Source organism: Heptranchias perlo, chromosome 3 (assembly GCF_035084215.1).
Source record: "Heptranchias perlo isolate sHepPer1 chromosome 3, sHepPer1.hap1, whole genome shotgun sequence".
Lineage (NCBI taxonomy): Eukaryota > Metazoa > Chordata > Chondrichthyes > Hexanchiformes > Hexanchidae > Heptranchias > Heptranchias perlo.
The window spans coordinates 42,747,496-42,775,275 of NC_090327.1; the positions used below are offsets into that span (position 1 = coordinate 42,747,496).

A 27,780-nucleotide genomic window follows, 5' to 3' on the forward strand; every position below is an offset into this window, starting at 1 on the left:
ATCGGGCGGGGAGTTTTACATGCGGTCGATTCGATACTGAATATCGGGCGGGGAGGATAACGGACGGTCGATTCGATACTGAATATCGGGCGGGGAGGATAACGGACGGTCGATTCGATACTGAATATCGGGCGGGGAGTATAACGGACGGTCGATGCGATTCTGAATATCAGGCGGGGAGAAAAACGGACGGTCGATTCGATACTGAATATCGGGCGGGGAGTATAACGGACGGTCGATTCGATACTGAATATCGGGCGGGGAGTATAACGGACGGTCGATTCGATGCTGAATATCGGGCGGGGAGGATAACGGACGGTCGATTCGACACTGAATATCGGGCGGGGAGTATAAGATGCGGTCGATGCGATACTGAATATCAGGCGGGGAGAAAAACGGACGGTCGATTCGATACTGAATATCGGGCGGGGAGTATAACGGACGGTCGATTCGATACTGAATATCGGGCGGGGAGGATAACGGACGGTCGATTCGATACTCAATATCGGGCGGGGAGTATAACGGACGGTCGAGTCGATACTGAATATCGGGCGGGGAGTATAACGGACGGTCGATTCGATACTGAATATCGGGCGGGGAGTACAACGGGCAGTCGAGTCGATACTGAATATCGGGCGGGGAGTATAACGGACGGTCGATTCGATACTGAATATCGGGCGGGGAGTATAACGGGCAGTCGAGTCGATACTGAATATCGGGCGGGGAGTATAACGGACGGTCGATTCGATACTGAATATCGGGCGGGGAGTACAACGGGCAGTCGAGTCGATACTGAATATCGGGCGGGGAGTATAACGGACGGCCGATTCGATACTGAATATCGGGCGGGGAGTATAACGGACGGTCGATTCGATACTGAATATCGGGCGGGGAGTATAACGGGCGGGCGATTCGATACTGAATATCGGGCGGGGAGTATAACGGGCGGTCGATTCGATACTGAATATCGGGCGGGCAGTATAACGGGCGGTCGATCGATACTGAATATCGGGCGGGTAGTATAACGGACGGTCGATTCGATACTGAATATCGGGCGGGGAGTATAACGGACGGTCGATTCGATACTGAATATCGGGCGGGGAGTATAACGGACGGTCGATCGATACTGAATATCGGGCGGGGAGTATAACGGGCGGTCGATACGATACTGAATATCGGTCGGGGAGTATAACGGGCGGTCGATACGATACTGAATATTGGGCGGGGAGTATAACGGACGGTAGATTCGATACTGAATATCGGGCGGGGAGTACAACGGGCCATCGATTCGAAACTGAATATCGGGCGGGGAGTATAACGTGCGGTCGATTCGATACTGAATATCGGTCGGGGAGTATAACGGGCGGTCGATTCAATACTGAATCTCGGGCGGGGAGTTTCACGGGCGATCGATTCGATACTGAATATCGGGCGGGGATTATAACGGACGGTCGATTCGATACTGAATATCGGGCGGGGAGTATAACGGACGGTCGATTCGATACTGAATATCAGGCGGGGAGTATAACGGACGGTCGATGCGACACTGAATATCGGGCGGGGAGTATAACGGGCGATCGATTCGATACTGAATATCGGGCGGGGAGTATAACGGACGGTCGATTCGAGACTGAATATCGGGCGGGGAGTATAACGGACGGTCGATTCGATACTGAATATCGAGCGGGGAGTTTCACGGGCGGTCGATTCGATACTGAATATCGGGCGGGGAGTATAACGGACGGTCGATTCGATACTGAATATCGGGCGGGGAGTATAACGGGCGTTCGATTCGATACTGAATATCGGGCGGGGAGTATAACGGACGGTCGATTCGATACTGAATATCGGGCGGGGAGTATAACGGACGGTCGAGTCGAAACTGAATATCAGGCGGGGAGTATCACGGGCGGTCGAGTCGAAACTCAATATCGGGCGGGGAGTAGAACGGGCGGTTGAGTCGATCCTGAAAATCGGGCGGGGAGTATAACGGACGGTCGATTCGATACTAAATATCGCGCGGGGAGTATAACGGACAGTCGAGTCGATACTGAATATCATGCGGGGAGTTTCACGGACGGTCGATTCGATACTGAATATCGGGCGGGGAGTATAACGTGCGGTCGATTCGATACTGAATATCGGGCGGGGAGTATAACGTGCGGTCGATTCGATACTGAATATCGGGCGGGGAGTATAACGGGCGGTCGATTCAATACTGAATATCGGGCGGGGAGGATAACGGGCGATCGATTCGATACTGAATATCGGGCGGTGAGTAAAATGTGCGGTCGATTCGATACTGAATATCGGGCGGGGAGTATAACGGGCGGTCGATTCAACACTGAATATCGGGCGGGGAGTATAACGGGCGATCGATTCGACACTGAATATCGGGCGGTGAGTAAAATGTGCGGTCGATTCGATACTGAATATCGGGCGGGGAGTATAACGGACGGTCGATTCGATACTGAATATCGGGCGGGGAGTATAACGGACGGTCGATGCGATACTGAATATCGGGCGGGGAGTATAACGGGCGGTCGATTCGATACTGAATATCAGTCGGGGAGTATAACGGACGGTCGATGCGATACTGAATATTGGGCGGGGAGTATAACGGACGGTCGATTCGATACTGAATATCGAGCGGGGAGTTTCACGTGCGGTCGATTCGATATTGAATATCGGGCGGGGACTATAACATGCGGTCGATTCGATACTGAATAACGGGCCGGGAGTATAACGGACGGTCGTTTCGATACTGAATATCGGGCGGGGACTTTAACATGCGGTCGATTCGATACTGAATATCGGGCAGGGATTACAACGGGCGGTCGATTCGATATGAATATCGGGCGGGGAGAACAACGGGCGGTCGATTCGATACTGAATATCGGGCGGGGAGTATAACGGACGGTCGATTCGATACTGAATATGGGGCGGGGAGTATAACATGCGGTCAATTCGATGCTGAATATCGGGCGGGGAGTAAAACGGACGGTCGATTCGATACTGAATATCGGGCGGGGAGTATAACGGGCGGTCGATTCGATATTGAATATCGGGCGGGGAGTATAACGGGCGGTCGATTCGATACTGAATCTCGACGGGGAGTATAACGGGCGGTCAATTCGATACTGAATATCGGGCGGGGAGTATAACGGACGGTCGATTCGATACTGAATATCGAGCGGGGAGTTTCACGGGCGGTCGATTTGAGACTAAATCTCGGGCGGTGACTATAACATGCGGTCGATTCGATACTGAATGTCGGGTCGGGAGTATAACGGACGGTCGATTCGATGCTGAATATCGGGCGGTAAGTTTCACGGGCGGTCGATTCAATACTGAATATCGGGCGGGGAGTATAACGGGCGATCGATTCGATGCTGAATATCGGGCGGTAAGTTTCACGGGCGGTCGATTCAATACTGAATATCGGGCGGGGAGTATAACGGGCGGTCGATTCAACACTGAATATCGGGCGGGGAGTACAACGGACGGTCGATTCGATACTGAATATCGGGCGGGGAGTATAATGGACGGTCGATGCGATACTGAATATCGGGCGGGGAGTATAACGGGCGGTCGATTCAACACTGAATATCGGGCGGGGAGTACAACGGACGGTCGATTCGATACTGAATATCGGGCGGGGAGTATAATGGACGGTCGATGCGATACTGAATATCGGGCGGGGAGTATAACATGCGGTTGATTCGATACTGAATATCGGGCGGGGAGTATAACATGCGGTCGATTCGATACTGAATATCGGGCGGGGAGTATAACATGCGGTCGATTCGATACTGAATATCGGACGGGGAGTAGAAGAGACGGTCGATTCGAAACTGAATATCGGACGGGGAGTAGAAGGGACGGTCGATTCGATACGGAATATCGGGCGGGGAGTATAACGGACGGTCGAGTCGATACTGAATATCATGCGGGGAGTTTCACGGACGGTCGATTCGATACTGAATATCGGGCGGGGAGTATAACGTGTGGTCGATTCGATACTGAATATCGGGCGGGGAGTCTCACGGACGGTCGATTCGATACTGAATATCGGGCGCGGAGGATAACGGGCGGTCGATTCGATACTGAATATCGGGCGGGGAGTAAAACGGACGGTCGATTCGATACTGAATATCGGGCGGGGAGTATAACGGGCGGTCGATTCGATAATGAATATCGGGCGGGGAGTATAACATGCGGTCGATTCGATACTGAATATCGGACTGGGAGTAGAAGAGACGGTCGATTCGAAACTGAATATCGGGCGGGGAGGATAACGGACGGTCGATGCGATACTGAATATCGGGCGGGGAGTATAACGGGCGGTCGATTCGATACTGAATATCAGGCGGGGAGTATAACGGACGGTCGATGCGATACTGAATATCGGGCGGGGAGTATAACGGACGGTCGATTCGATCCTGAATATCGAGCGGGGAGTTTCACGGGCGGTCGATTCGATACTGAATATCGGGCGGGGAGTATAACATGTGGTCGATTCGATACTGAATATCGGGCGGGGAGTACAACTGACGGTCGATTCGATACTGAATATCGGGCGGGGAGTATAACGGGCGGTCGATTCGATACTGAATCTCGACGGGGAGTATAACGGGCGGTCGATTCGATACTGAATATCGGGCGGGGAGTATAACGGACGGTCGATTCGATACTGAATATCGAGCGGGGAGTTTCACGGGCGGTCGATTTGAGACTAAATCTCGGGCGGTGACTATAACATGCGGTCGATTCGATGCTGAATGTCGGGTCGGGAGTATAACGGACGGTCGATTCGATGCTGAATATCGGGCGGTAAGTTTCACGGGCGGTCGATTCAATACTGAATATCGGGCGGGGAGTATAACGGGCGATCGATTCGATGCTGAATATCGGGCGGTAAGTTTCACGGGCGGTCGATTCAATACTGAATATCGGGCGGGGAGTATAACGGGCGGTCGATTCAACACTGAATATCGGGCGGGGAGTACAACGGACGGTCGATTCGATACTGAATATCGGGCGGGGAGTATAATGGACGGTCGATGCGATACTGAATATCGGGCGGGGAGTATAACGGACGGTCGATTCGAAACTGAATATCGGGCGGGGAGTATAACGTGCGGTCGATTCGATACTGAATATCGGGCGGGGAGTATAACGGACGGTCGATTCGATACTGAATATCGGGCGGGGAGTATAACGGACGGTCGATTCGATACTGAATATCGGGCGGGGAGTATAACGGACGGTCGAGTCGATACTGAATATCGGGCGGGGAGTATAACGGGCGGTCGATTCGATACTGAATATCGGGCGGGGAGTATAACGTGCGGTCGATTCGATACTGAATATCGGGCGGGGAGTATAACGGGCGGTCGAGTCGATACTGAATATCGGGCGGGGAGTTTCACGGGCGGTCGATTCGATACTGAATATCGGGTGGGGAGTATAACGGACGGTCGATTCGATACTGAATATCGAGCGGGGAGTTTCACGGGCGGTCGATTCAATACTGAATATCGGGCGGGGAGTATAACATGCGGTCGATTCGATACTGAATATCGGGCGGGGAGTATAACATGCGGTCGATTCGATACTGAATATCGGGCGGGGAGTATAACATGCGGTCGATTCGATACTGAATATCGGACGGGGAGTAGAAGAGACGGTCGATTCGAAACTGAATATCGGACGGGGAGTAGAAGGGACGGTCGATTCGATACGGAATATCGGGCGGGGAGTATAACGGACGGTCGAGTCGATACTGAATATCATGCGGGGAGTTTCACGGACGGTCGATTCGATACTGAATATCGGGCGGGGAGTATAACGTGCGGTCGATTCGATACTGAATATCGGGCGGGGAGTCTCACGGACGGTCGATTCGATACTGAATATCGGGCGCGGAGGATAACGGGCGGTCGATTCGATACTGAATATCGGGCGGGGAGTAAAACGGACGGTCGATTCGATACTGAATATCGGGCGGGGAGTATAACGGGCGGTCGATTCGATAATGAATATCGGGCGGGGAGTATAACATGCGGTCGATTCGATACTGAATATCGGACTGGGAGTAGAAGAGACGGTCGATTCGAAACTGAATATCGGGCGGGGAGGATAACGGACGGTCGATGCGATACTGAATATCGGGCGAGGAGTATAACGGGCGGTCGATTCGATACTGAATATCGGGCGGGGAGTATAACGGACGGTCGATTCGATACTGAATATCGGGCGGGGAGTATAACGGACGGTCGATTCGATGCTGAATATCGGGCGGGGAGTATAACGGACGGTCGATTCGATACTGAATGTCGGGCGGGGAGTATAACGGGCGGTCGATACGATACTGAATATCGGGCGGGGACTATAACATGCGGTCGATTCGATACTGAATATCGGGCGGGGAGTATAACGGACGGTCGATTCGATACTGAATATCGGGCGGGGTATATAACAGGCGGTCGAGTCGATACTGAATATCGGGCGAGGAGTATAACGGGCGGTCGATTCGATACTGAATATCGGGCCGGGCGTATAACGGATGTTCGATTCGATACTGAATATCGGGCGGGGAGTATACCAGGCGGTCGATTCGATCCTGAATATCGGGCGGGGAATATAACGGACGGTCGATTCGATACTGAATATCGGGCGGGGAGTATAACGGACGGTCGATTCGATACTGAATATCGGGCGGGGAGTTTACCAGGCGGTCGATTCGATACTGAATATCGGGCGGGGAGTATAACGGGCAGTCGAGTCGATACTGAATATCGGGCGGGGAGTATAACGGGCTGTCGATTCGATACTGAATATCGGGCGGGGAGTGTAACGGGCGGTCGAGTCGATACTGAATATCGGGCGGGGAGTATAACGGACGGTCGATTCGATACTGAACATCGGGCGGGGAGTATAACGGGCGTTCGATTCGATCCTGAATATCGGGCGGCGAGTATAACGGGCCGTCGATTCGATACTGAATATCGGGCGGGGAGTTTAACGGGCGGTCGATTCGATACTGAATATCGGGCGGTGAGTTTAACGGGCGGTCGATTCGATACTGAATATCGGGCGGGGAGTATAACGGACGGTCGATTCGATACTGAATATCGGGCGGGGAGTATCACGGACGGTCGATCGATACTGAATATCGGGCGGGGAGTCTTACGGGTGGTCGATACGATACTGAATATCGGGCGGGGAGTATGACGGACGATCGATTCGATACTGATTATCGGGCCGGGAGTATAACGGGCGGTCGATGCGATACTGAATATCGGGCAGGGAGTATCACGGGCGGTCGAGTCGACACCCAATATCGGGCGGGGAGTATAACGGGCGGTCGAGTCGATACTGAATATCGGGCGGGGAGTATAACGGACGGTCGATTCGATACTGAATATCGGGCGGGGAGTATAACGGGCGGTCGATTCGATACTGAATATCGGGCGGGGAGTATAACGGACGGTCGAGTCGATACTGAATATCGGGCGGGGAGTATAACGGGCGGCCGATGCGATACTGAATATCGGGCGGGGAGTATAACGTGCGGTCGATTCGATACTGAATATCGGGCGGGGAGTATAACGGACGGTCGAGTCGATACTGAATATCGGGCGGGGAGTATAACGGACGGTCGATTCGATACTGAATATCGGGCGGGGAGTATAACGGATGGTCGATTCGATTCTGAATATCGGGCGGGGAGTATAACGGACGGTCGAGTCGATACTGAATATCGGGCGGGGAGTGTAACGGGCGATCGATGTGATACTGAATATCGGGTGGGGAGTATAACGGACGGTCGAGTCGATACTGAATTTCGGGCGGGGAGTATAACGTGCGGTCGAGTCGATACTGATTATCGGGCGGGGAGTATACCGGACGGTCGATTCGATCCTGAATATCGGGCGTGGAGTATAACGGACTGTCGATTCGATACTGAATATCGGGCGGGGAGTATAACGGACGGTCGATTTGATACTGAATATCGGGCGGGGAGTATAACGGACAGTCGATGCGATACTGAATATCGGGCGGGGAGTATAACGGGCGATCGATGCGATACTGAATATCGGGCTGGGAGTATAACGGACGGTCGATTCGATACTGAATATCGGGCGGGGAGTATAACGGGCGGTCGATGTGATACTGAATATCGGGCTGGGAGTATAACGGACGGTCGATTCGATACTGAATATGGGGCTGGGAGTATAACGGACGGTCGATGCGATACTGAATATGGGGCTGGGAGTATAACGGACGGTCGATGTGATACTGAATATCGGGCGGGGAGTATAACGGACATTCGATGCGATACTGAATATGGGGCTGGGAGTATAACGGACGGTCGATGCGATACTGAATATGGGGCTGGGAGTATAACGGGCGGTCGATGTGATACTGAATATCGGGCGGGGAGTATAACGGACATTCGATGCAATACTGAATATGGGGCTGGGAGTATAACGGACGGTCGATGCGATACTGAATATCGGGCGGGGAGTATTACGGGCGGTCGATTCGATACTGAATATCGGGCTGGGAGTATAACGGACGGTAGATTCGATACTGAATATCGGGCGGGGAGTATAACGGACGGTCGAGTCGATACTGAATATCGGGCGGGGAGTATAACGGACGGTCGAGTCGATACTGAATATCGGGCGGGGAGTGTAACGGGCGATCGATGTGATACTGAATATCGGGTGGGGAGTATCACGGACGGTCGAGTCGATACTGAATTTCGGGCGGGGAGTATAACGTTCGGTCGAGTCGATACTGAATATCGGGCGGGGAGTATAACGGACGGTCGATTCGATACTGAATATCGGGCGGGGAGTATAACGGATGGTCGATTCGATTCTGAATATCGGGCGGGGAGTATAACGGACGGTCGAGTCGATACTGAATATCGGGCGGGGAGTGTAACGGGCGATCGATGTGATACTGAATATCGGGTGGGGAGTATAACGGACGGTCGAGTCGATACTGAATTTCGGGCGGGGAGTATAACGTGCGGTCGAGTCGATACTGATTATCGGGCGGGGAGTATACCGGACGGTCGATTCGATCCTGAATATCGGGCGTGGAGTATAACGGACTGTCGATTCGATACTGAATATCGGGCGGGGAGTATAACGGACGGTCGATTTGATACTGAATATCGGGCGGGGAGTATAACGGACAGTCGATGCGATACTGAATATCGGGCGGGGAGTATAACGGGCGATCGATGCGATACTGAATATCGGGCTGGGAGTATAACGGACGGTCGATTCGATACTGAATATCGGGCGGGGAGTATAACGGGCGGTCGATGTGATACTGAATATCGGGCTGGGAGTATAACGGACGGTCGATTCGATACTGAATATGGGGCTGGGAGTATAACGGACGGTCGATGCGATACTGAATATGGGGCTGGGAGTATAACGGACGGTCGATGTGATACTGAATATCGGGCGGGGAGTATAACGGACATTCGATGCGATACTGAATATGGGGCTGGGAGTATAACGGACGGTCGATGCGATACTGAATATGGGGCTGGGAGTATAACGGGCGGTCGATGTGATACTGAATATCGGGCGGGGAGTATAACGGACATTCGATGCGATACTGAATATGGGGCTGGGAGTATAACGGACGGTCGATGCGATACTGAATATCGGGCGGGGAGTATTACGGGCGGTCGATTCGATACTGAATATCGGGCTGGGAGTATAACGGACGGTCGATTCGATACTGAATATCGGGCGGGGAGTATAACGGACGGTCGAGTCGATACTGAATATCGGGCGGGGAGTATAACGGACGGTCGAGTCGATACTGAATATCGGGCGGGGAGTGTAACGGGCGATCGATGTGATACTGAATATCGGGTGGGGAGTATCACGGACGGTCGAGTCGATACTGAATTTCGGGCGGGGAGTATAACGTTCGGTCGAGTCGATACTGAATATCGGGCGGGGAGTTTAACGGGCGGTCGATTCGATACTGAATATCGGGCGGTGAGTTTAACGGGCGGTCGATTCGATACTGAATATCGGGTGGGGAGTATAACGGACGGTCGATTCGATACTGAATATCGGGCGGGGAGTATCACGGACGGTCGATCGATACTGAATATCGGGCGGGGAGTCTTACGGGTGGTCGATACGATACTGAATATCGGGCGGGGAGTATGACGGACGATCGATTCGATACTGATTATCGGGCCGGGAGTATAACGGGCGGTCGATGCGATACTGAATATCGGGCAGGGAGTATAACGGGCGGTCGAGTCGACACCCAATATCGGGCGGGGAGTATAACGGGCGGTCGAGTCGATACTGAATATCGGGCGGGGAGTATAACGGACGGTCGATTCGATACTGAATATCGGGCGCGGAGTATAACGGGCGGTCGATTCGATACTGAATATCGGGCGGGGAGTATAACGGACGGTCGAGTCGATACTGAATATCGGGCGGGGAGTATAACGGGCGGCCGATGCGATACTGAATATCGGGCGGGGAGTATAACGTGCGGTCGATTCGATACTGAATATCGGGTGGGGAGTATAACGGACGGTCGAGTCGATACTGAATATCGGGCGGGGAGTATAACGGACGGTCGATTCGATACTGAATATCGGGCGGGGAGTATAACGGATGGTCGATTCGATTCTGAATATCGGGCGGGGAGTATAACGGACGGTCGAGTCGATACTGAATATCGGGCGGGGAGTGTAACGGGCGATCGATGTGATACTGAATATCGGGTGGGGAGTATAACGGACGGTCGAGTCGATACTGAATTTCGGGCGGAGAGTATAACGTGCGGTCGAGTCGATACTGAATATCGGGCGTGGAGTATCACGGACGGTCGATTCGATACTGAATATCGGGCGGGGAGTATAACGGATGGTCGATTTGATACTGAATATCGGGCGGGGAGTATAACGGACAGTCGATGCGATACTGAATATCGGGCGGGGAGTATAACGGGCGATCGATGTGATACTGAATATCGGGCTGGGAGTATAACGGACGGTCGATTCGATACTGAATATCGGGCGGGGAGTATAACGGGCGGTCGATGTGATACTGAATATCGGGCTGGGAGTATAACGGACGGTCGATTCGATACTGAATATCGGGCGGGGAGTATAACGGACATTCGATGCGATACTGAATATGGGGCTGGGAGTATAACGGACGGTCGATGCGATACTGAATATCGGGCGGGGAGTATTACGGGCGGTCGATTCGATACTGTATATCGGGCTGGGAGTATAACGGACGGTCGATTCGATACTGAATATCGGGCGGGGAGTATAACGGACGGTCGAGTCGATACTGAATATCGGGCGGGGCGTATAACGGACGGTCGAGTCGATACTGAATATCGGGCGGGGAGTGTAACGGGCGATCGATGTGATACTGAATATCGGGTGGGGAGTATCACGGACGGTCGAGTCGATACTGAATTTCGGGCGGGGAGTATAACGTGCGGTCGAGTCGATACTGAATATCGGGCGGGGAGTATAACGGACGGTCGACTCGATACTGAATATCGGGCGGGGAGTATAACGGACGGTTGAGTCGATACTGAATATCGGGCAGGGAGTGTAACGGGCGGTCGATTCGATGCTGAATTTCGGGCGGGAAGTATAACGGGCGGTCGATTCGATACTGAATATTGGGCGGGGAGTATAACGGGCGGTCGATTCGATACTGAATATCGGGCGGGGAGTATAACGGGCGATCGATGCGTTACTCTCCTTTTTGCTCCACGCCCCAAAATATCTACCCCAGAATGTTTCCTGTGGCCCTGTCAGAGTGTAAATATGACAGCAGTTTACCCATCACTGGGAAACTGCAAATTTACTGAAGAAATATATCACTGACTCAGGTAAAACAAATAATACTCCTACTGAATACTGCGATACAGTAGCTTTGATCAGTCTGACCCGAAACCTCTTCTGCCCAGTTGTTTACATGCATTAACATCCTCCTCGATTTATAATATTTTCTAAAGGTGCGAGTACTTTATTTATCTGTTTGTTCTTCATTCCTTCCTACCATAAACTTTCTTCCTATTTGTAGCACAGAATTGTTAACTTCCTGTGCTGAATTAAAAAAAAAATGTTTTTCCACCACATGCACTTTCGTTATTTTCTTCCACATTCTCTCCCACTCCTTTCACCTCCTTCCCTTCTCTCCTCAACCCCTCTCTCTTCCCCTTCACCTCCTCCTCTTTCACTATCCCTCACCTCTCCCCATCTCCCCTTCCTCCTCACCTCTCCCCATCTCTCCTTCCTCCTCACCTCTCTCCATCTCCCCTTCCTCCTCATCTCTCCCCATCTCCCCTTCCTCCTCACCTCTCCCCATCTCCCCTTCCTCCTCACCTCTCCCCATCTCCCCTTCCTCCTCACCTCTCCCCATCTCCCCTTCCTCCTCACCTTTCCCCATCTCCCCTTCCTCCTCACCTCTCCCCATCTCCCCTTCCTCCTCATCTCTCCCCATCTCCCCTTGCTCCTCACCTCTCCCCATCTCCCCTTCCTCCTCTCCTCTCCCCGTCTCCCCTTCCTCCTCACCTCTCCCCATCTCCCCTTCCTACTCATCTCTCCCCATCTCCCCTTCCTCCTCATCTCTCCCCATCTCCCCTTCCTCCTCACCTCTCCCCATCTCCCCTTCCTCCTCTCCTCTCCCCATCTCCCCTTCCTCCTCTCCCCATCTCCCCTTCCTCCTCTCCTCTCCCCATCTCCCCTTCCTTTTCACCTCTCCCCATCTCCCCTTCCTCCTCACATCTCTCCTTCCTCCTCATCTCTCCCTATCTCCCATCTCCCCATCTTCTCAAGAGAAAAGACAAGGAAGTAGTACAGGAAAGTGATGGGGGTTATGATAAACAGAGTGTGTCAAGAAGGTACAGAGTGTACAAACATAAGAGTGCACTATCAAATGGGGCCGGGGTAGGAAAGAATGGTAAAAAGACAAAATTAAAGATTCTTTATCTGAATGCGTGCAGCATTTGTAATAAGATAGATGAATTGACGGCACAAATAGAAACAAATGGGTATGATCTCGTGGCCATTACAGAGATGTGGTTGCAAGGTGATCAAGGTTGGGAGCTAAATATTCAGGGTTATTTAACATTTCGGAAGGATAGGAAAAAAGGTAAAGGTGGTGGGGTAGCTCTGTTAATAAAGGATGAAATTGGTACAATAGTGAGAAATGATCTTGGCTCAGAAGATCAAGATATCAAATCAAGTTGGGTGGAGGTAAGAAACAGCAAGGGAAAGAAGTCACTGGTGGGAGTAGTATACAGGCCCCCTAACAGTAGTTACACTGTCGGGCAAAATATAAATCAGGAAATAAGGGGGGCTTGTAAAAAAGGTAATGCAATAATCATGGGCGATTTTAACTTTCACATTGATTGGACAAATCAAATTGGCAAAAATAGCCCTGAGGAGGAGTCCATAGAGTGTATTATGGACTGTTTCTTAGACCAATACGTCAGGGAACCAACCAGGGAACAGGCCATTTTGGATCTGGTAATGGGTAACGAAACAGGATTAATTAATGATCTCTAAGTAAAGGATCCCTTGGGAAGCAGTGATCATAACATGATAGAATTTCACACCAGTTTGAGAGCGAGGATCTTGGTTCTGAAACTACTGTATTGAACTTAAATAAGGGCAATTATAAAGGAATGAGGGCGGAATTGGCTAAAGTGGACTGGGTAAACAGATTAGATGATATGATGGTAGATAAGCAGTGGCAAACATTTAAAAAGATATTTTATGACTCACAACAAAAACATATCGCTGTGAGGAGGAAAGACTCCACAAAAAGGGTGAACCAACCATGGCTAACTAAGGAAGTCAAGGATGGTATCAGGTTAAAAGAAAAAGCATACAACATGGCAAAGATTACTGGTAAGCCTGGAGATTGGGAAAACTTTAAAAACCAGCAAAGGATGACTAAAAGAATAATAAAGAGGGAGAAAATAAATTATGAGAGTAAACTAGCAAGAAATATAAAAACTGACAGTAAAAGCTTCTACAAGTATATAAAAAGGAAGAGGGTAGCTAAAGTAAACATTGGTCCCTTAGGAGGATGAAACTGGGGAAATAATAATGGAAAACAAGGAAATGGCAGAGGAATTGAACAGATATTTTGTATCTGTCTTCACAGTGGAAGACACTTAATAACAAACCAATAATAGTAGAAAATCAGGGGGTAAAAGGGAGGGAGGAACTAAAAACTATCACTAGAGAAAAAGTACTAGGTAAACTAATGGGTCTAAAGGCTGACAAGTCCCCTGGACCTGATGGCTTGCATCCAAGGGTCTTAAAGGAAGTGGCTACAGAGATAGTGGATGCATTGGTTGTAATCTTCCAGAATTCACTAGATTCTGGAAAGGTCCCAGCGGTTTGGAAAACCGCAAATGTAACACCCCTATTCAAGAAGGGAGTGAGACAGAAAGCAGGCAACTATAGACCAGTTAGCCTAACATCTGTCATTGGGAAAATGCTAGAATCCATTATTAAGGAAGTAGTAGCAGGACATTTGGAGACTCAGAATACAATCAAGCAGAGTCAACATGGTTTTATGAAGGGGAAATCATGTCTGACAAATTTATTAGAGTTCTTTGAGGAAGTAACGGGCAGGGTGGATAAAGGGGAACCAATGGATACAGTATATTTGGATTTCCAAAAGGCATTCAATAAGGTGCCACATAAAAGATTACTGCACAAGATAAGAGCTCATGGTGTAGGGGGTAAGATACTGGCATGGATAGAGGATTGGCTAATTAACAGAAAACAAAGAGTCGGGATAAAAGGGTCATTTTCAAAATGGCAATCTGTAACTAGTGGGGTGCCGCAGGGCTCAGTGCTGGGGCCTCAACTATTTACAATATATATCAATGACTTGGATGAAGGAACAGAGTATCTTGTGGCCAAATTTGCTGATGATACAAAAATAGGTGGAAAAGCAAGTTGCGATGAGGACACAAAGTGTCTGCAAAGGGATATTGACAGGTTAAACGAATGGGCAAAAATTTGTTGGAAAATGTGAAGTCATCTACTATGGGAGGAAAAATTAAAAAGCAAAATATGATTTGAATGGAGAAATACTACAAAATGCTGTGGTACAGAGGGATCTGGATGTCCTCGTACATGAAACACAAAAAGTCAACATACAGGTGAAGCAGGTAATCCGGAAGGCAAACGGAATATTGGCCTTTATTTCTTGGGGGATGGAGTATAAAAGCAGGGAAGTCATGCTACAACTGTACAGAGTGCTGGTGAGACCACACCTGGAGTACTGCATACAGTTCTGGTGCCCTTATTTAAGGAAGAACATACTTGCATTGGAGGCAGTTCAGAGAAGGTTCACTCGGTTGATTCCGTGTATGGAAGGGTTGTCTTATGAGGAAAGATTGTACAGGTTGGGTCGATACTCATTGGAGTTTAGAAGAATGAGAGGAGATCTTATTGAAACATATGAGATTCTGAGGGGACTCGATAGGGTAGATACTGAGAGGATGTTACCCCTCATGGGGGAATCTAAAACTAGGGGGCATAGTCTCAGAATAAGGGGTCACCCATTTAAGACGGAAATGAGGAGGAATTTCTTCTCCCAGAGTGTCGTGAATCTTTTGGAATTCTTTACCCCAAAAAGCTGTGGAGGCTGAGCCATTGAATACATTTAAGGCTGAGTTAGACAAATTTTTGATCAGCAAGGGAGTCAAAGGATATGGGGAAAGGGCGGGGAAGTGGAGTTGAGGTAAAAATCAGATCAGCCATGATCTCGTTAAATGGCAGAGCAGGCTCGAGGGGCCGAATAGCCTACTCCTGCTCCTATCTCTTATGGTCTCATGGTCTTAAGGTCTTCTCTCCTCTTCCTCCTCACCATTCCCCATCTCCCCTTCCTCCTCACCTCTCCCCTTCCTCCCCACATCTCCCCTTCCTCCTCATCTCTCCTCATCACTTCCCCACCCCCCTCCCCATCTCCCCTCCTCCCTCCTCCCCCTCCCCCTCTCCCCCTCCCCCTCCCCCTCTCCCTCTCCCTCTCCCCCTTTCCCCCTTTCCCCCTCCTTGTTAATTGTGATGTGGAGATGCCGGTGATGGACTGGGGTTGACAAATGTAAAGAATCTTACAACACCAGGTTATAGTCCAACAATTTTATTTGAAAATCACAAGCTTTCGGAGATTATCTCCTTCGTCAGGTGAGCGTGGGACTCCTTGAACGTTTCGCATTTATAGTCAGAGAACAATACCTGGTGATTACAGATAATCTTTCCAACTGCCCGTTGTCAAGGCAATCAAAGTGTTCAGACAGAGAGGTGTTACCTACAGGACCACCGAATATACAAACGGCCAGAACACAAGACAGAGAGAGAGAGAGAGAGAGAAACATCCGAAAGGAAGAGAAAGACAGAGAATGACCCATTGTATTAAAAACAGATAACCTTTATTCGCTGGTGGGGTTACGTGTAGCGTGACATGAACCCAAGATCCCGGTTGAGGCCGTCCTCATGGGTGCGGAACTTGGCTATCAATTTCTGCTCGACGATTTTGCGTTGTCGTGTGTCTCGAAGGCCGCCTTGGAGAACGCTTACCCGAAGATCGGTGGCTGAATGTCCTTGACTGCTGAAGTGTTCCCCGACTGGGAGGGAACCCTCCTGTCTGGCGATTGTTGTGCGGTGTCCGTTCATCCGTTGTCGCAGTGTTCTCCACACAACAACGCAAAATCATCGAGCAGAAATTGATAGCCAAGTTCCGCACCCATGAGGACAGCCTCAACCGAGATTTTGGGTTCATGTCACGCTACACGTAACCCCACCAGCGAATAAAGGTTATCTGTTTTTAATACAACGGGTCATTTTCTGTCTTTCTCTTCCTTTCGGATGTTTCTCCCTCTCTCTCTCTGTCTTGTGTTCTGGCCGTTTGTATATTCGGTGGTCCTATAGGTAACACCTCTCTGTCTGAACACTTTGATTGCCTTGACAACGGGCAGTTGGAAAGATTATCTGTAATCACCTGGTATTGTTCTCTGACTATAAATGTGAAACGTTCAAGCAGTCCCACGTTCACCTGACGAAGGAGATAATCTCCGAAAGCTTGTGATTTTCAAATAAAATTGTTGGACTATAACCTGGTGTTGTAAGATTCTTTACACTTGTTAATTGTATCCATTTGATTTATATCTATTAGTGTTAATTGTATTCAGGTGGTGCATATCAATTGAGAACTCTCTTGTAAACATTTATAAGAGAGCTGATCTAGGTTGTGGTGGGGGTGAAATGTGGAGCTCTGCGAATAAAGGCTTGGAAGCAACTGAAGACTAGGCTCTAGTATTCTATTGTTCACCACCTGGCTATCCAATTTAGAACACTCCTCACCTACCCCTCCCCTCTCTTTTTTTCCTATCTCCCACTCCCTTTCCTCTCCCACTATTTTCCCTGTTTCTCCTGTTGCTTTTCCCCTCTTTCCCTTCCTTTTATCCCTAAACCTACCATCTACCACATCATCTTCCCTCTTCCCTCCCATACCCCTCCACTTCCCCCTCCTCCATCTGCCTTCTTCCCCTCTCCTCTTCCCATTCCTTCCTTTATTCATTCCTTCCCTCCACCTCCCCCACCTTTCTTCTTCCCTGTTTCTCTCCCCCTCCCCACACTGCTTTCCCTTTCCGCTATCCCACCAGTCCACTCTCACTGTCCAATATCCCTCCAATCCCCTCTCCCTCTTTCTATAGTCCCCTTTCCTTCCTCTTCTCCTTCTCTTTCTTTGTCTCTCCCTTTCTTTTTCTTCTTTCCTATCTCCGTCCCTGTCTCCCACTCCCTGCCCCTGCCCTGTTTCCTGCTCCCTTCTAGCCCCTCTCTCCCTCGAAGTTCCCAATCCTTTTCTACCTGCTTGTCATGTGATGTGACTTGTTCTGGTACATTCTGGGCATTGTAGTTTCAGAGCAGCAGGATGTTTTTCCACTGCTTGCAGCTCAGTTATTTATAAATGTTCTGCCTATTTGTCATAGTACACTATTTCAAACACTCTCTCTCTCTCTTTCTCTCTCTCTCTCTCTCACAGACACACACTGACACACACAGAATTTGTCAACAACAACTGGAAATCATCAGCACCACAACAATGTGAATTTGCTAACTCAAGCCCCAGGCTTTATGCAGAGGAGTAGGCCAATGTAGGGGGAACTTGTTACAGGCATTTCTAACATTAAATAATTGATTTTATGGTTGAACTTTGTGATATATTTTCAGAATTGTGGATTTTTTTTGTCTATGTTGTACATTAACTTAAGTGAAGAAGGAAATGACAGACAAAAACAGTGGAAGAAATTACTTGAACAATCTGTTGCTTATTGGTACCTAGCAACTGAATCAAACTGCTTTTGATTGGTTTGTGTGTAATCAGTTGTATATTTGCTAACTGCTCATTTAAACCCATCATTAAATGGACATCTGCTGGGTACAGAATGTTTCATTATGTAGATACTGGGTGAAATCTTTGTCATCAGATTTTAAAAGAGCATTGTCTTTATGAAAAAGTTTTCACCAAACATTTTTGTTTGTTTGCGAAAACACAACAGTTGAAATGGATCATTGTGCCACTTGCACATGATATCACTGTAATGAAAAGTGCATACTGACCTTCTTACTCATTGAAAGAAAGGTTTGTTGCCAACCATCTCTTCATGAAGATGGCGTGAAGAATAACCTTTTATGAAAAATATCTTTTTTTACAGGATATAATTTACTTGATCCGGCAAAGCAAGACAGTTATGAGCTGATAGTTATCGCAAAGGATTCGGCTGCCTTGCCCCTGAGCACGAATACTATAGTGCTCATTACTGTAAAGGAGAATCTGTGGAAGTCGCCCGGGATAATAGAAATTAGTGAGAATTCGACTGACCCTCATCCTAAGATAATCACACAGGTAGGAGCTTCAGGAACTGAATCAGCGCAATCTGGCAGCTGAATCAAGCTTAATTGTTTATTTAAAAAAAAATTCATTGATGTATTTAGGTTATCTTTGGTGCAGCTTTATTAATACTGCTGAAAATGGGTTTATCGCAAAAAATAAGCATTTTTAATAAGAGTGTCTAGTCCTCCACCTGTGAGTAACGTAGGAACATAGGAACAGGAGTAGGCCATTCAGCCCCTCGTGCCTGCTCCGCCATTTGATAAGATCATGGCTGATCTGTGATCTAACTCCATATACCTGCCTTTGGCCCATATCCCTTAATACCTTTGGTTGCCAAAAAGCTATCTATCTCAGATTTAAAATTAGCAATTGAGCTAGCATCAAATGCCGTTTGCGAAAGAGAGTTCCAAACTTCTACAACCCTTTGTGTGTAGAAAAGTTTTCTAATCTCACTCCTGGAAGGTCTGGCTCTAATTTTTAGACTGTGCCCCCTACTCCTAGAATCCCCAACCAGTGGGAATAGTTTCTCTCTATCCACCCTATCTGTTCCCCTTAATATCTTACAAACTTCGATCAGATCACCCCTTAACCTTCGAAACTCCAGAGAACACAACCCCAATTTGTGTAATCTCTCCTCGTAACTTAACCCTTGAAGTCCGGGTATCATTCTAGTAAACCTACGCTGCACTCCCTCCAAGGCCAATATGTCCTTCCGATGGTGCGGTGCCCAGAACTGCTCACCGTACTCCAGGTGCGGTCTAACCAGGGTTTTGTATAGCTGCAGCATAACTTTTGCCCCCTGGTACTCTAGTCCTCTCGATATAAAGGCCAGCATTCCATTAGCCTTCTTGATTATTTTCTGCACCTGTTCATGACACTTCAATGATCTATGTACCTGAACCCCTAAATCCCTTTGGACATCCACTGTTTTTAACTTTTTACCATTTAGAAAGTACCCTGTTCTATCCTTTTTTGATCCAAAGTGGATGACCTCACATTTGCCTACATTGAATTCCATTTGCCACAGTTTTGCCCATTCACCTAATCTACCAATATCGCTTTGTAATTTTATGTTTTCATCTACACTGCTTACAATGCCACCAATCTTTGTGTCATCGGCAAACTTAGATATGAGACTTTCTATGCTTTCATCTAAGTCATTAATAAACATTGTGAATAATTGAGGCCCCAAGACAGATCCCTGCGGGACTCCACTAGTCACATCCCGCCTATGTGAGTACCTACCCATTATCCCTACTCACTGTCGCCTTTCGCTCAGCCAACTTCCTAACCAAGTCCGTACTTTTCCCTCGATTCCATGGGCTTTTATCTTAGCTAACAGTCTCTTATGTGGGACCTTATCAAACCTGATTTTAAATCACTGAAAATGTTTTTAAAGAACTATACTGAACAATGTACTACCTTCATTGGTGTATACTAGTCAGTTTCTTAGTAAATTATTTTTTTTAATGTTTCAAACATGCCTGTGCGCCTAAGGAAACTAGTTTAATTTGAAGACCCTCCTTGAACAGCCGCAAACAGGGTGAATCGGTGGAAATTCACCATCCTTGTTATTTCGATCGGGGGGGGGGCGTGGCCAGTTTTGTGGGCAGGGCCGGCTTCAGCGAAATGATTTTTGAACCAGCGTAAATGATCACGGAAACTCGGATTACGCTAGACGTCAAATCGTTTTTCCGCAACCTTTTAGAATCATAGAAAGGTTATAGCACAGAAGGAGGCCATCCGGCCCATCGAGTCCGTGCCGGCTCTATGCAAGAGCAATCCAGCTAGTCCCACTCCCCTGCCCTATCCCTGTTGCCCTGCAAATTTTTTCCTTTCAAGTACTTATCCAGTTCCCTTTTGAAAGTCACGATTAAATCTGCTTCCACCACCCACCGTGGCAGTGCATTCCAGATCCTAACCAGTCACTGTGTAAAAAAGTTTTTCCTCATGTCACCTTTGGTTCTTTTGCCAATCACCTTAAATCTATGTCCTCTGGTTCTTGACCCTTCAGCCAATGGGAACAATTTCTCTCTATCTACTCTGTCTAGACCCTTCATGATTTTAAATACCTCTATCAAATCTCCCCTCAGCCTTCTCTGTTCCAAGGAGAATAACCCCAGCTTCTCCAGTCTATCCATATAATAAAGTCCCTCATCCCTGGAATTATTCTAGTAAATCTTTTCTGCACCCTCTCTAAGGCCTTCACATCTTTCCTAAAGTGCGATGCCCAGAACTGGACACATTACTCCAGTTGTGGTCGAACCAGTGTTTTATAAAGGTTCATTGTGACTTTCTTGCTTTTGTACTCTCTGCCTCTATTTATAAAGCCCAGGATCCCATATGCTTTTTTAATCGCTTTCTCAACCTGTCCTGCCACTTTCAGTGATTTGTACACATATACCCCCAGATCTCTCAGTTCCTGTATCCCTTTTAGAATTGTGCCCTCTATTTTATATTGCCTTTCCTCGCTCTTCCTACCGAAATGTATCAGTTTGCACTTTTCTATGTTAAATTTCATCTGCCACGTGTCCGCCCATGCCACCAGCCTGTCTATATCCTCTTGAAGACTATCACTATCCTCCTCACTGTTCACTACACTTCCAAGTTTTGTTCAACTGCAAATTTGGAAATTGTGTCCTGTACACCCAAGTCCAAGTCATTAATATACATCAAGAAAAGCAGAGGTCCCAGCACTGACCCCTGGGGAACACCATTATTCACCTCCCTCCAATCCAAAAACCAACTGTTCACCATTACTCTCTGCTTCCTGTTACTTGGCCAATTTTGTATCCATGCTGCTACTGCCCCTTTTATTCTATGGGCTTCAATCTTGATGACAAGCCTATTATGCGACACTTTATCAAACATCTTTTGTAAGTCCATATACACTACATCAACTGTATTGCCCTCATCTACCCACTCTGATACCTCATCAAAAAACTCTATCAAGTTAGTTGGACACGATTTGCCTTTAACAAATCTGTGCTGGCTTTCCCTAATCAATCCACACTTGTCCAAGTGACTGCTAATTCTGTCCCAGATTATCGTTTCTAAAAGTTTCCCCACCACTGAGGTTAAACTGACTGGCCTATAGTTGCTGGGTTTATCCTTACATATTTTTTTGAACAAGGTTGTAACATTTGCAATTCTCCAGTCCTCTGGCACCACCCCCGTATCTAAGGATGTTTGGAAGATTATGGCCAGTGTCCCCGCAATTTCCACCCTTACTTCCCTCAGCATCCTAGGATGCATCCCACCCGGACCGGGTGACTTATCTAATTTAAGTACAGCTAGCCTTTCTAGTACCTCCTCTTTACCAATTTTTAGCCCATCCAGTATCTCAACTACATTTTCCTTTACTGAGACTCTGGCAGCATCACCTTCCTTGATAAAGATAGATGCAAAGTACTCATTCAGTACCTCGGCCATGCCTTCTGTCTCCATGAGTAGATCTCTTTTATGGTCCCTGATCGGCCCCACCCCTCTCCTTAATACTCGTTTACTGTTTACATGCCGATAGAAGACTTTTAGATTCCCTTCTATGTTACCCACCAGTCTATTCTCCTACTCTCTCTTTGCCCCTCTTATTTTGCATTGGTTCGGCCCGATTGTGCTGATAAAACCAGCGCAAAATAACGGAAACTCTACCCCCACATGCACGTGGGCTGAAACCTAGCATCACGGGTCTCCCCCCTTTATCTAGTCCATCATGCCTCATGAACTGGAGCACATGGGGTGCAACTAATATTAAAATTGGCCTTGAAATCAGTAAAAGCACTTGCCTTGAATTCCAAATCTCTGTTTAAGTGACTGAAAGTGAATCGAAGGCCATTTGTTTACAGTTCCATCTGGAAGGATATGATAAGTAGAGAGAATTTGTCACGGACTGTAATCAAGGTGATTTTACTCTAGTAATGTGTTTATTTTAGCCGTTCCCTTTAAACATTAACAGATTTACTTTGTCTTACATACTAATGTAATGGAAAACTTCTGGAGAGTTGCATGCTTAATAGATATGGAACAAATATTTAAACAACAATAAATACTGAATTGATTAAAGTTGCTGTTTGGCCATTTTATGGGGTCACTTGAATGGATTTTAACAGGTGACATTTTGTGGCTATGATAGAGAGATGATCCAGTGACTACTGTGTTCAGTTCTGGCCACCGCATCTTAGGAATGCTATATTGGCCTTGGAGGGAGTGCAGCGTAGATTTACTAGAATGATAGCTGGATTCCAAGGGTTAAATTACGAGGTGAGATTACACAAAGTAGGGTTGTATTCCTTGGAATTTGGAAGATTAAGGGGTGATTTGATCGAAGTTTTCAAGATATTAAGGGGAACTGATAGGGTAGATAGAGAGAAACTATTTCCGCTGGTTGGGGAGTCTAGGACTAGGGGACATAGCCTAAAAATTAGAGCCAGGACTTTCAGGAGTGAAGTTAGGAAACACTTCTACACACAAAGGGTGGTAGAAGTTTGGAACTCTCTTCCGCAAACGGCAGTTGATGCTAGCTCAATTGTTAATTTTAAATCTGAGATTGATAGATTTTTGTTAACCAAAGGTATTAAGGGATGTGGGGCTATGGCTGGTATATGGAGTTAGGTCAAAGATCAGCCATGATCTCATTAAATGGCGGAACAGGCTTGAGGGGCTAAATGGCCTACTCATGTCCGTATGTTCTTATGCTGAAATAATATAGCTTTGGTGACTTTGGATTAATAGGTCTTGAAATTCCATAGGGGTTTGCCTGGTCTCCCACCATAATTCCACCAATTTACACCCTTTTCCTGGGGGTTCTGCCAGTGTTACCATGGGGGACTCGGAGAAGCCCTGCAGAATTTTAGTGCCGTTGTTTTTAGTTGCTGTGGTTCTGTAAGAAACAGATCTACTGTGCAGGGTTTTCTTGGTGAAGAAACCCATAGAAATACATAAAAGCTACAACACAGAAACAAGCCATTCGGACCAACAAGTCCATGTCGGTATTTATTCTCCACACGATCAAATAGTCTTAATCGCATTTACCCACCCTGTTCCCATATCCTCTTATTCCCTTTTCCTTCATCCACCTAGCAAATATAGTCTTAAATGTTGACAGTTTCTGCCTCAACCATTAATCCTGAATTCCACAGCCTCACAACTCTCTGTGTAATTATATTTATCTTGCTCTTTGTTCTAAATCTCTTACATTTAATCTTGCGTCTATAACTCCTCATTCTAGACCTCTCAACTGCTGGAAACAGTCTTCTATCAACCCTGTCCCATCTTTTCAGAATTAATCATTTCTATAATTATCATCCTATAATCTGCTATAGTGAAAACAGTTCTAATTTTTCAAGTCTCTTTTTCTATTTGTATTTCCTTACACCAGGCAGCATCCTAATAAATTTTACCCTCTCTAAAGCCTCAATATCCTTCCAATAGTATGGAGCCCAATAACGTACACAGTAATCTAACTGATGTCTTATTAAGGTTTTATATAGGATCATCATTATATTCTATACCTCTTGTAATAGAACCTAGGGATTAATTTTAACTTCAATGGAAAGTAAAATCAAACAGGGTGTTAAATGGCCGATCTGAGCCTGTTATTTTTCCGCCAGGCAGGTTAGATTAAAATTACCCCCCCTAGAATTCCATTAACTTTTTTATGACCGTATCAATTTAAGGTGCCGTCTTTAATGTCCTGTGAACCTGATTTCCAAGTCCCTCTGCTCTGCCACAGCACCAAGCCTGCTTCCAATCAGAGTATAATTACCACTGTTCTTTTTTTCATCAAAATGCATCACCTCACTTACTGACACTGAATTCCTTCTGCCTCTTTTTATATAATTCCTCCATTTTATAAATATCCTTTTGCAGCTTTTTTTGGTCTTCTAAAGAAATAACTATACCTATACAGTGAACAGTGCACAGAGTGGCCTCAGAACTGAACCCTGTGAGGCACCACTACTCACTTCCAACTACTCTGAAAAACTGCTCTTAATTCCTATTTTCTCTTTTCTCCCTTGTAACCAATTTTTAATCCAGTTTTCTATCCTCTCCCTAATTCCATATCCCTTAATCTTCTCCAGAAAACTCCCACGTGGGACCCCAAAACCCCCTCCCACTACTTCCATACACCCAAAACACTACTTCCAGACCTCCCTCCCACGATTCCAGGAACCCCCTTCTCAATAAAACTACTGAATTTTTCCTTTGGGAAAAGTTTAAGTGGGGTTGCTGTTTAGAGGCTGGGTATGAAGAGGAAGGTTCAATTCTATGGGCCCGATATTACCAGGGCGGCGGGTTCGTGGCGGGGGGTAGATTGGGCGTGTGGGTAACGCGCCCGGTGAAATCAGTCTGCCCCGCACGCAATCGAAGGCTGATTGGATCCACTTACCTGGTCTTCCGGGTTTCCCGCTGCTAAGCTGCGTGGCGGGCGTTCTGCGCATGCGCAGTAAGGTCTGTCAGCTGGAGGAGCTCTATTTAAAGGGGCAGTCCTCCACTGACTGATGCTGCAAGAAATAGGAAAAATTACAGCATGGAGCAGCCCAGGGGGAAGGCTGCTCCCAGGTTTAATGATGCCTCACTCCAGCTCTTATTGGATGGGGTGAGGAGGAGGTGGAGGACAGAGATCTTCCCCCCGGCGGGCGGGAGGAAGCGGCCTGCCTCTGCCACCAGGAAGGCCTGGCTCGAGGTGGCAGAGGAGGTCACCTGCACCACCAACATATTGCCCACCTGCATACAGTGCAGGGGGCGCTGCAGTGACCTAAGTAGGTCAGCCAAAGTGAGTACACTTACTCATTCCCCTACACTCCGTCTGCCACATCACCGCCCTCACATCTCCTTCTGCATTGCCAACACTACTCTATCACATCACTCCTCACACCCACTCAAAGCTCATCCTCATCTTACCTGCACTTACTCACCTCACCAGTACTCATCCTGCCACTACCACTCAACCCAATCCTCATACAATCTCATGGCTCTATCTCATACTCACCCTCTCATGCATCTCTTTCACAGTCAGCCTCACTCAACCTGCCACTACCTGTGCTGCAGCCACAGGGCATGCATCACATATGTGCAGTAGGAAGCGTAAGGCAAACGTGTCGTGAGCATGAAGGGGATGCACAAGGGTGTTTGAGGGTTTGTCATGGTTTTTACTTATATTTAATTTCTGATCAACTCACATTACATATTATATTGGCACCACTACTGCCACGTCTTTGCGAATCTTGTCTGGTTTGTGCAATAATGCCCTTTCCTGAGGTTCACAATGAAGACCCACAACTGATGCCACCCATTGTGTCACTGCAGAGTGGGTGTAGGTGTATTTGCAGGGCTCTTTTGTGCAGACGACTGAGAGACGTCGGCGATGTCCCCGGTGGCACCCTGGAAGGATGCGGGGGAGAGGTTGTTGAGGGCAGTGGTGACTTTGACAGCAACAGGTAAGAAGATGGTGCTCGGGCCAACCGGGAGCAGCTCAGCATGAAGGAGGCTGCAGATGTCCATGACTACATGTCGAGTGACTCTGAGCCTCCATGTGCACTGCTGCTCAGTGAGGTCCAGGAAGCTGAGCCTCGGTCTGTGGACCCTGTGGCGAGGGTAGTGCCCTCTGCGACGCATCTCTCTCTGCGGTGGCCCTCCCTCCTGCTGTGCAGGTGGATGTGTCACAGCACTGTGTTGTGGAGCTCCACGTGTCAGAGGTGGACGGTGTGGCCGGCGAGGCTGGTGATGCTGTTCGCCCTCCGAGGAGGTCATGACTGCAGCTACAGTGGCCCCCATCCGGAAGATGTACATCTGAGGGGGTCCGCAAGGTAGGTACATGTCTCTGGACCCCGGGGTAAGTGTGCAAGTTGGTGAATTTTATTGTTAGGAGGAGGGTGGTGGAGGCCAAACTTTGCCCAAAGTGACAGAGTGGCCTCCTGCAATGAGTGAGGGTCTCCCCCCCGCACCTGTCAAATGGACCGTTGCAGCTGCCACAGGCTGATAGCTGCAATACGTCCATTTCAACTGGGAGTGTTTCCCCCAGTACGGGAAACAGTCTCAGTTAGTGGCAAAATCCCATCCCTGCTAAAATAACAGGTCAATCAGGTCTGTAAAAAACCTGAAATACCTGTTCAATTACTTTAAGTGGCACCCCGCCAGCTTTAATTGCCGGCAGGAGTCCTACATGCGAGGGCTGCGCGCGCATGTGAGCACGTCAGCGGGAAACCCGGAAGTGGACGGGTTGGAGCCGGGCTCCCGACCCGCCCCGGGAATCCCCGATTTTCGCAGCCCCCCCGCCACCAACACACCCGATCGCAGGTGCGAAAATCGAGCCCTATGTCTCAAGATGTACTGCATAAATAGAACAATTAACATGTAGTCATTTGAATGAGACACATGTTTTAAATAATGTAAATATAAATCTTAAAGCACTTGGCAAGAGTAGGAGCTATGAAAGTTGAAAGGTAACATTACGAGATTCTGTTGCCTCAAACCGACACGTGTATTAAAACAAAATTTAAAACTGAAATGAATCCACAGCTCCTTTCTTGTGTAATAAAAACAGAAAATGCTGCAATACTCAGCAAGTCAGACAGCATCTGTGGAGAAAGAAACAGTTAATGTTTCAGGTCGATGAACCTTCATAGATAGATGCATTTACGGGGAAGCTAGATAAATACATGAGGGAGAAGGGAATAGAAGGATATGTTGATAGGGTTACATGAAAAAGGGTGGGAGGAGGCTCACGTGGAGCATAAACACCAGCATGGACCTGTTGGGCCAAATGGCCTGTTTCTTCCTCTATTTGAAAAGAACTGTACTGACCTTTTACAGCCAGGTG

The 27,780-nt window shown here is 48.0% G+C and overlaps 1 protein-coding gene across 8 annotated transcripts in view; it reads left to right on the top strand.

Moving 5' to 3' along the window:
- Window positions 1-27,780, top strand: part of cdh17 (cadherin 17, LI cadherin (liver-intestine)) — a 171,270-nt gene that overhangs the window by 58,291 nt on the left and 85,199 nt on the right. For all 8 annotated transcript variants that reach the window (XM_067979305.1, XM_067979324.1, XM_067979337.1 and 5 more), the window contains one exon: window positions 18,781-18,971. In XM_067979305.1, coding sequence (XP_067835406.1) covers window positions 18,781-18,971 — 191 coding nt within the window. The remainder of the gene's footprint in view (window positions 1-18,780; window positions 18,972-27,780) is intronic.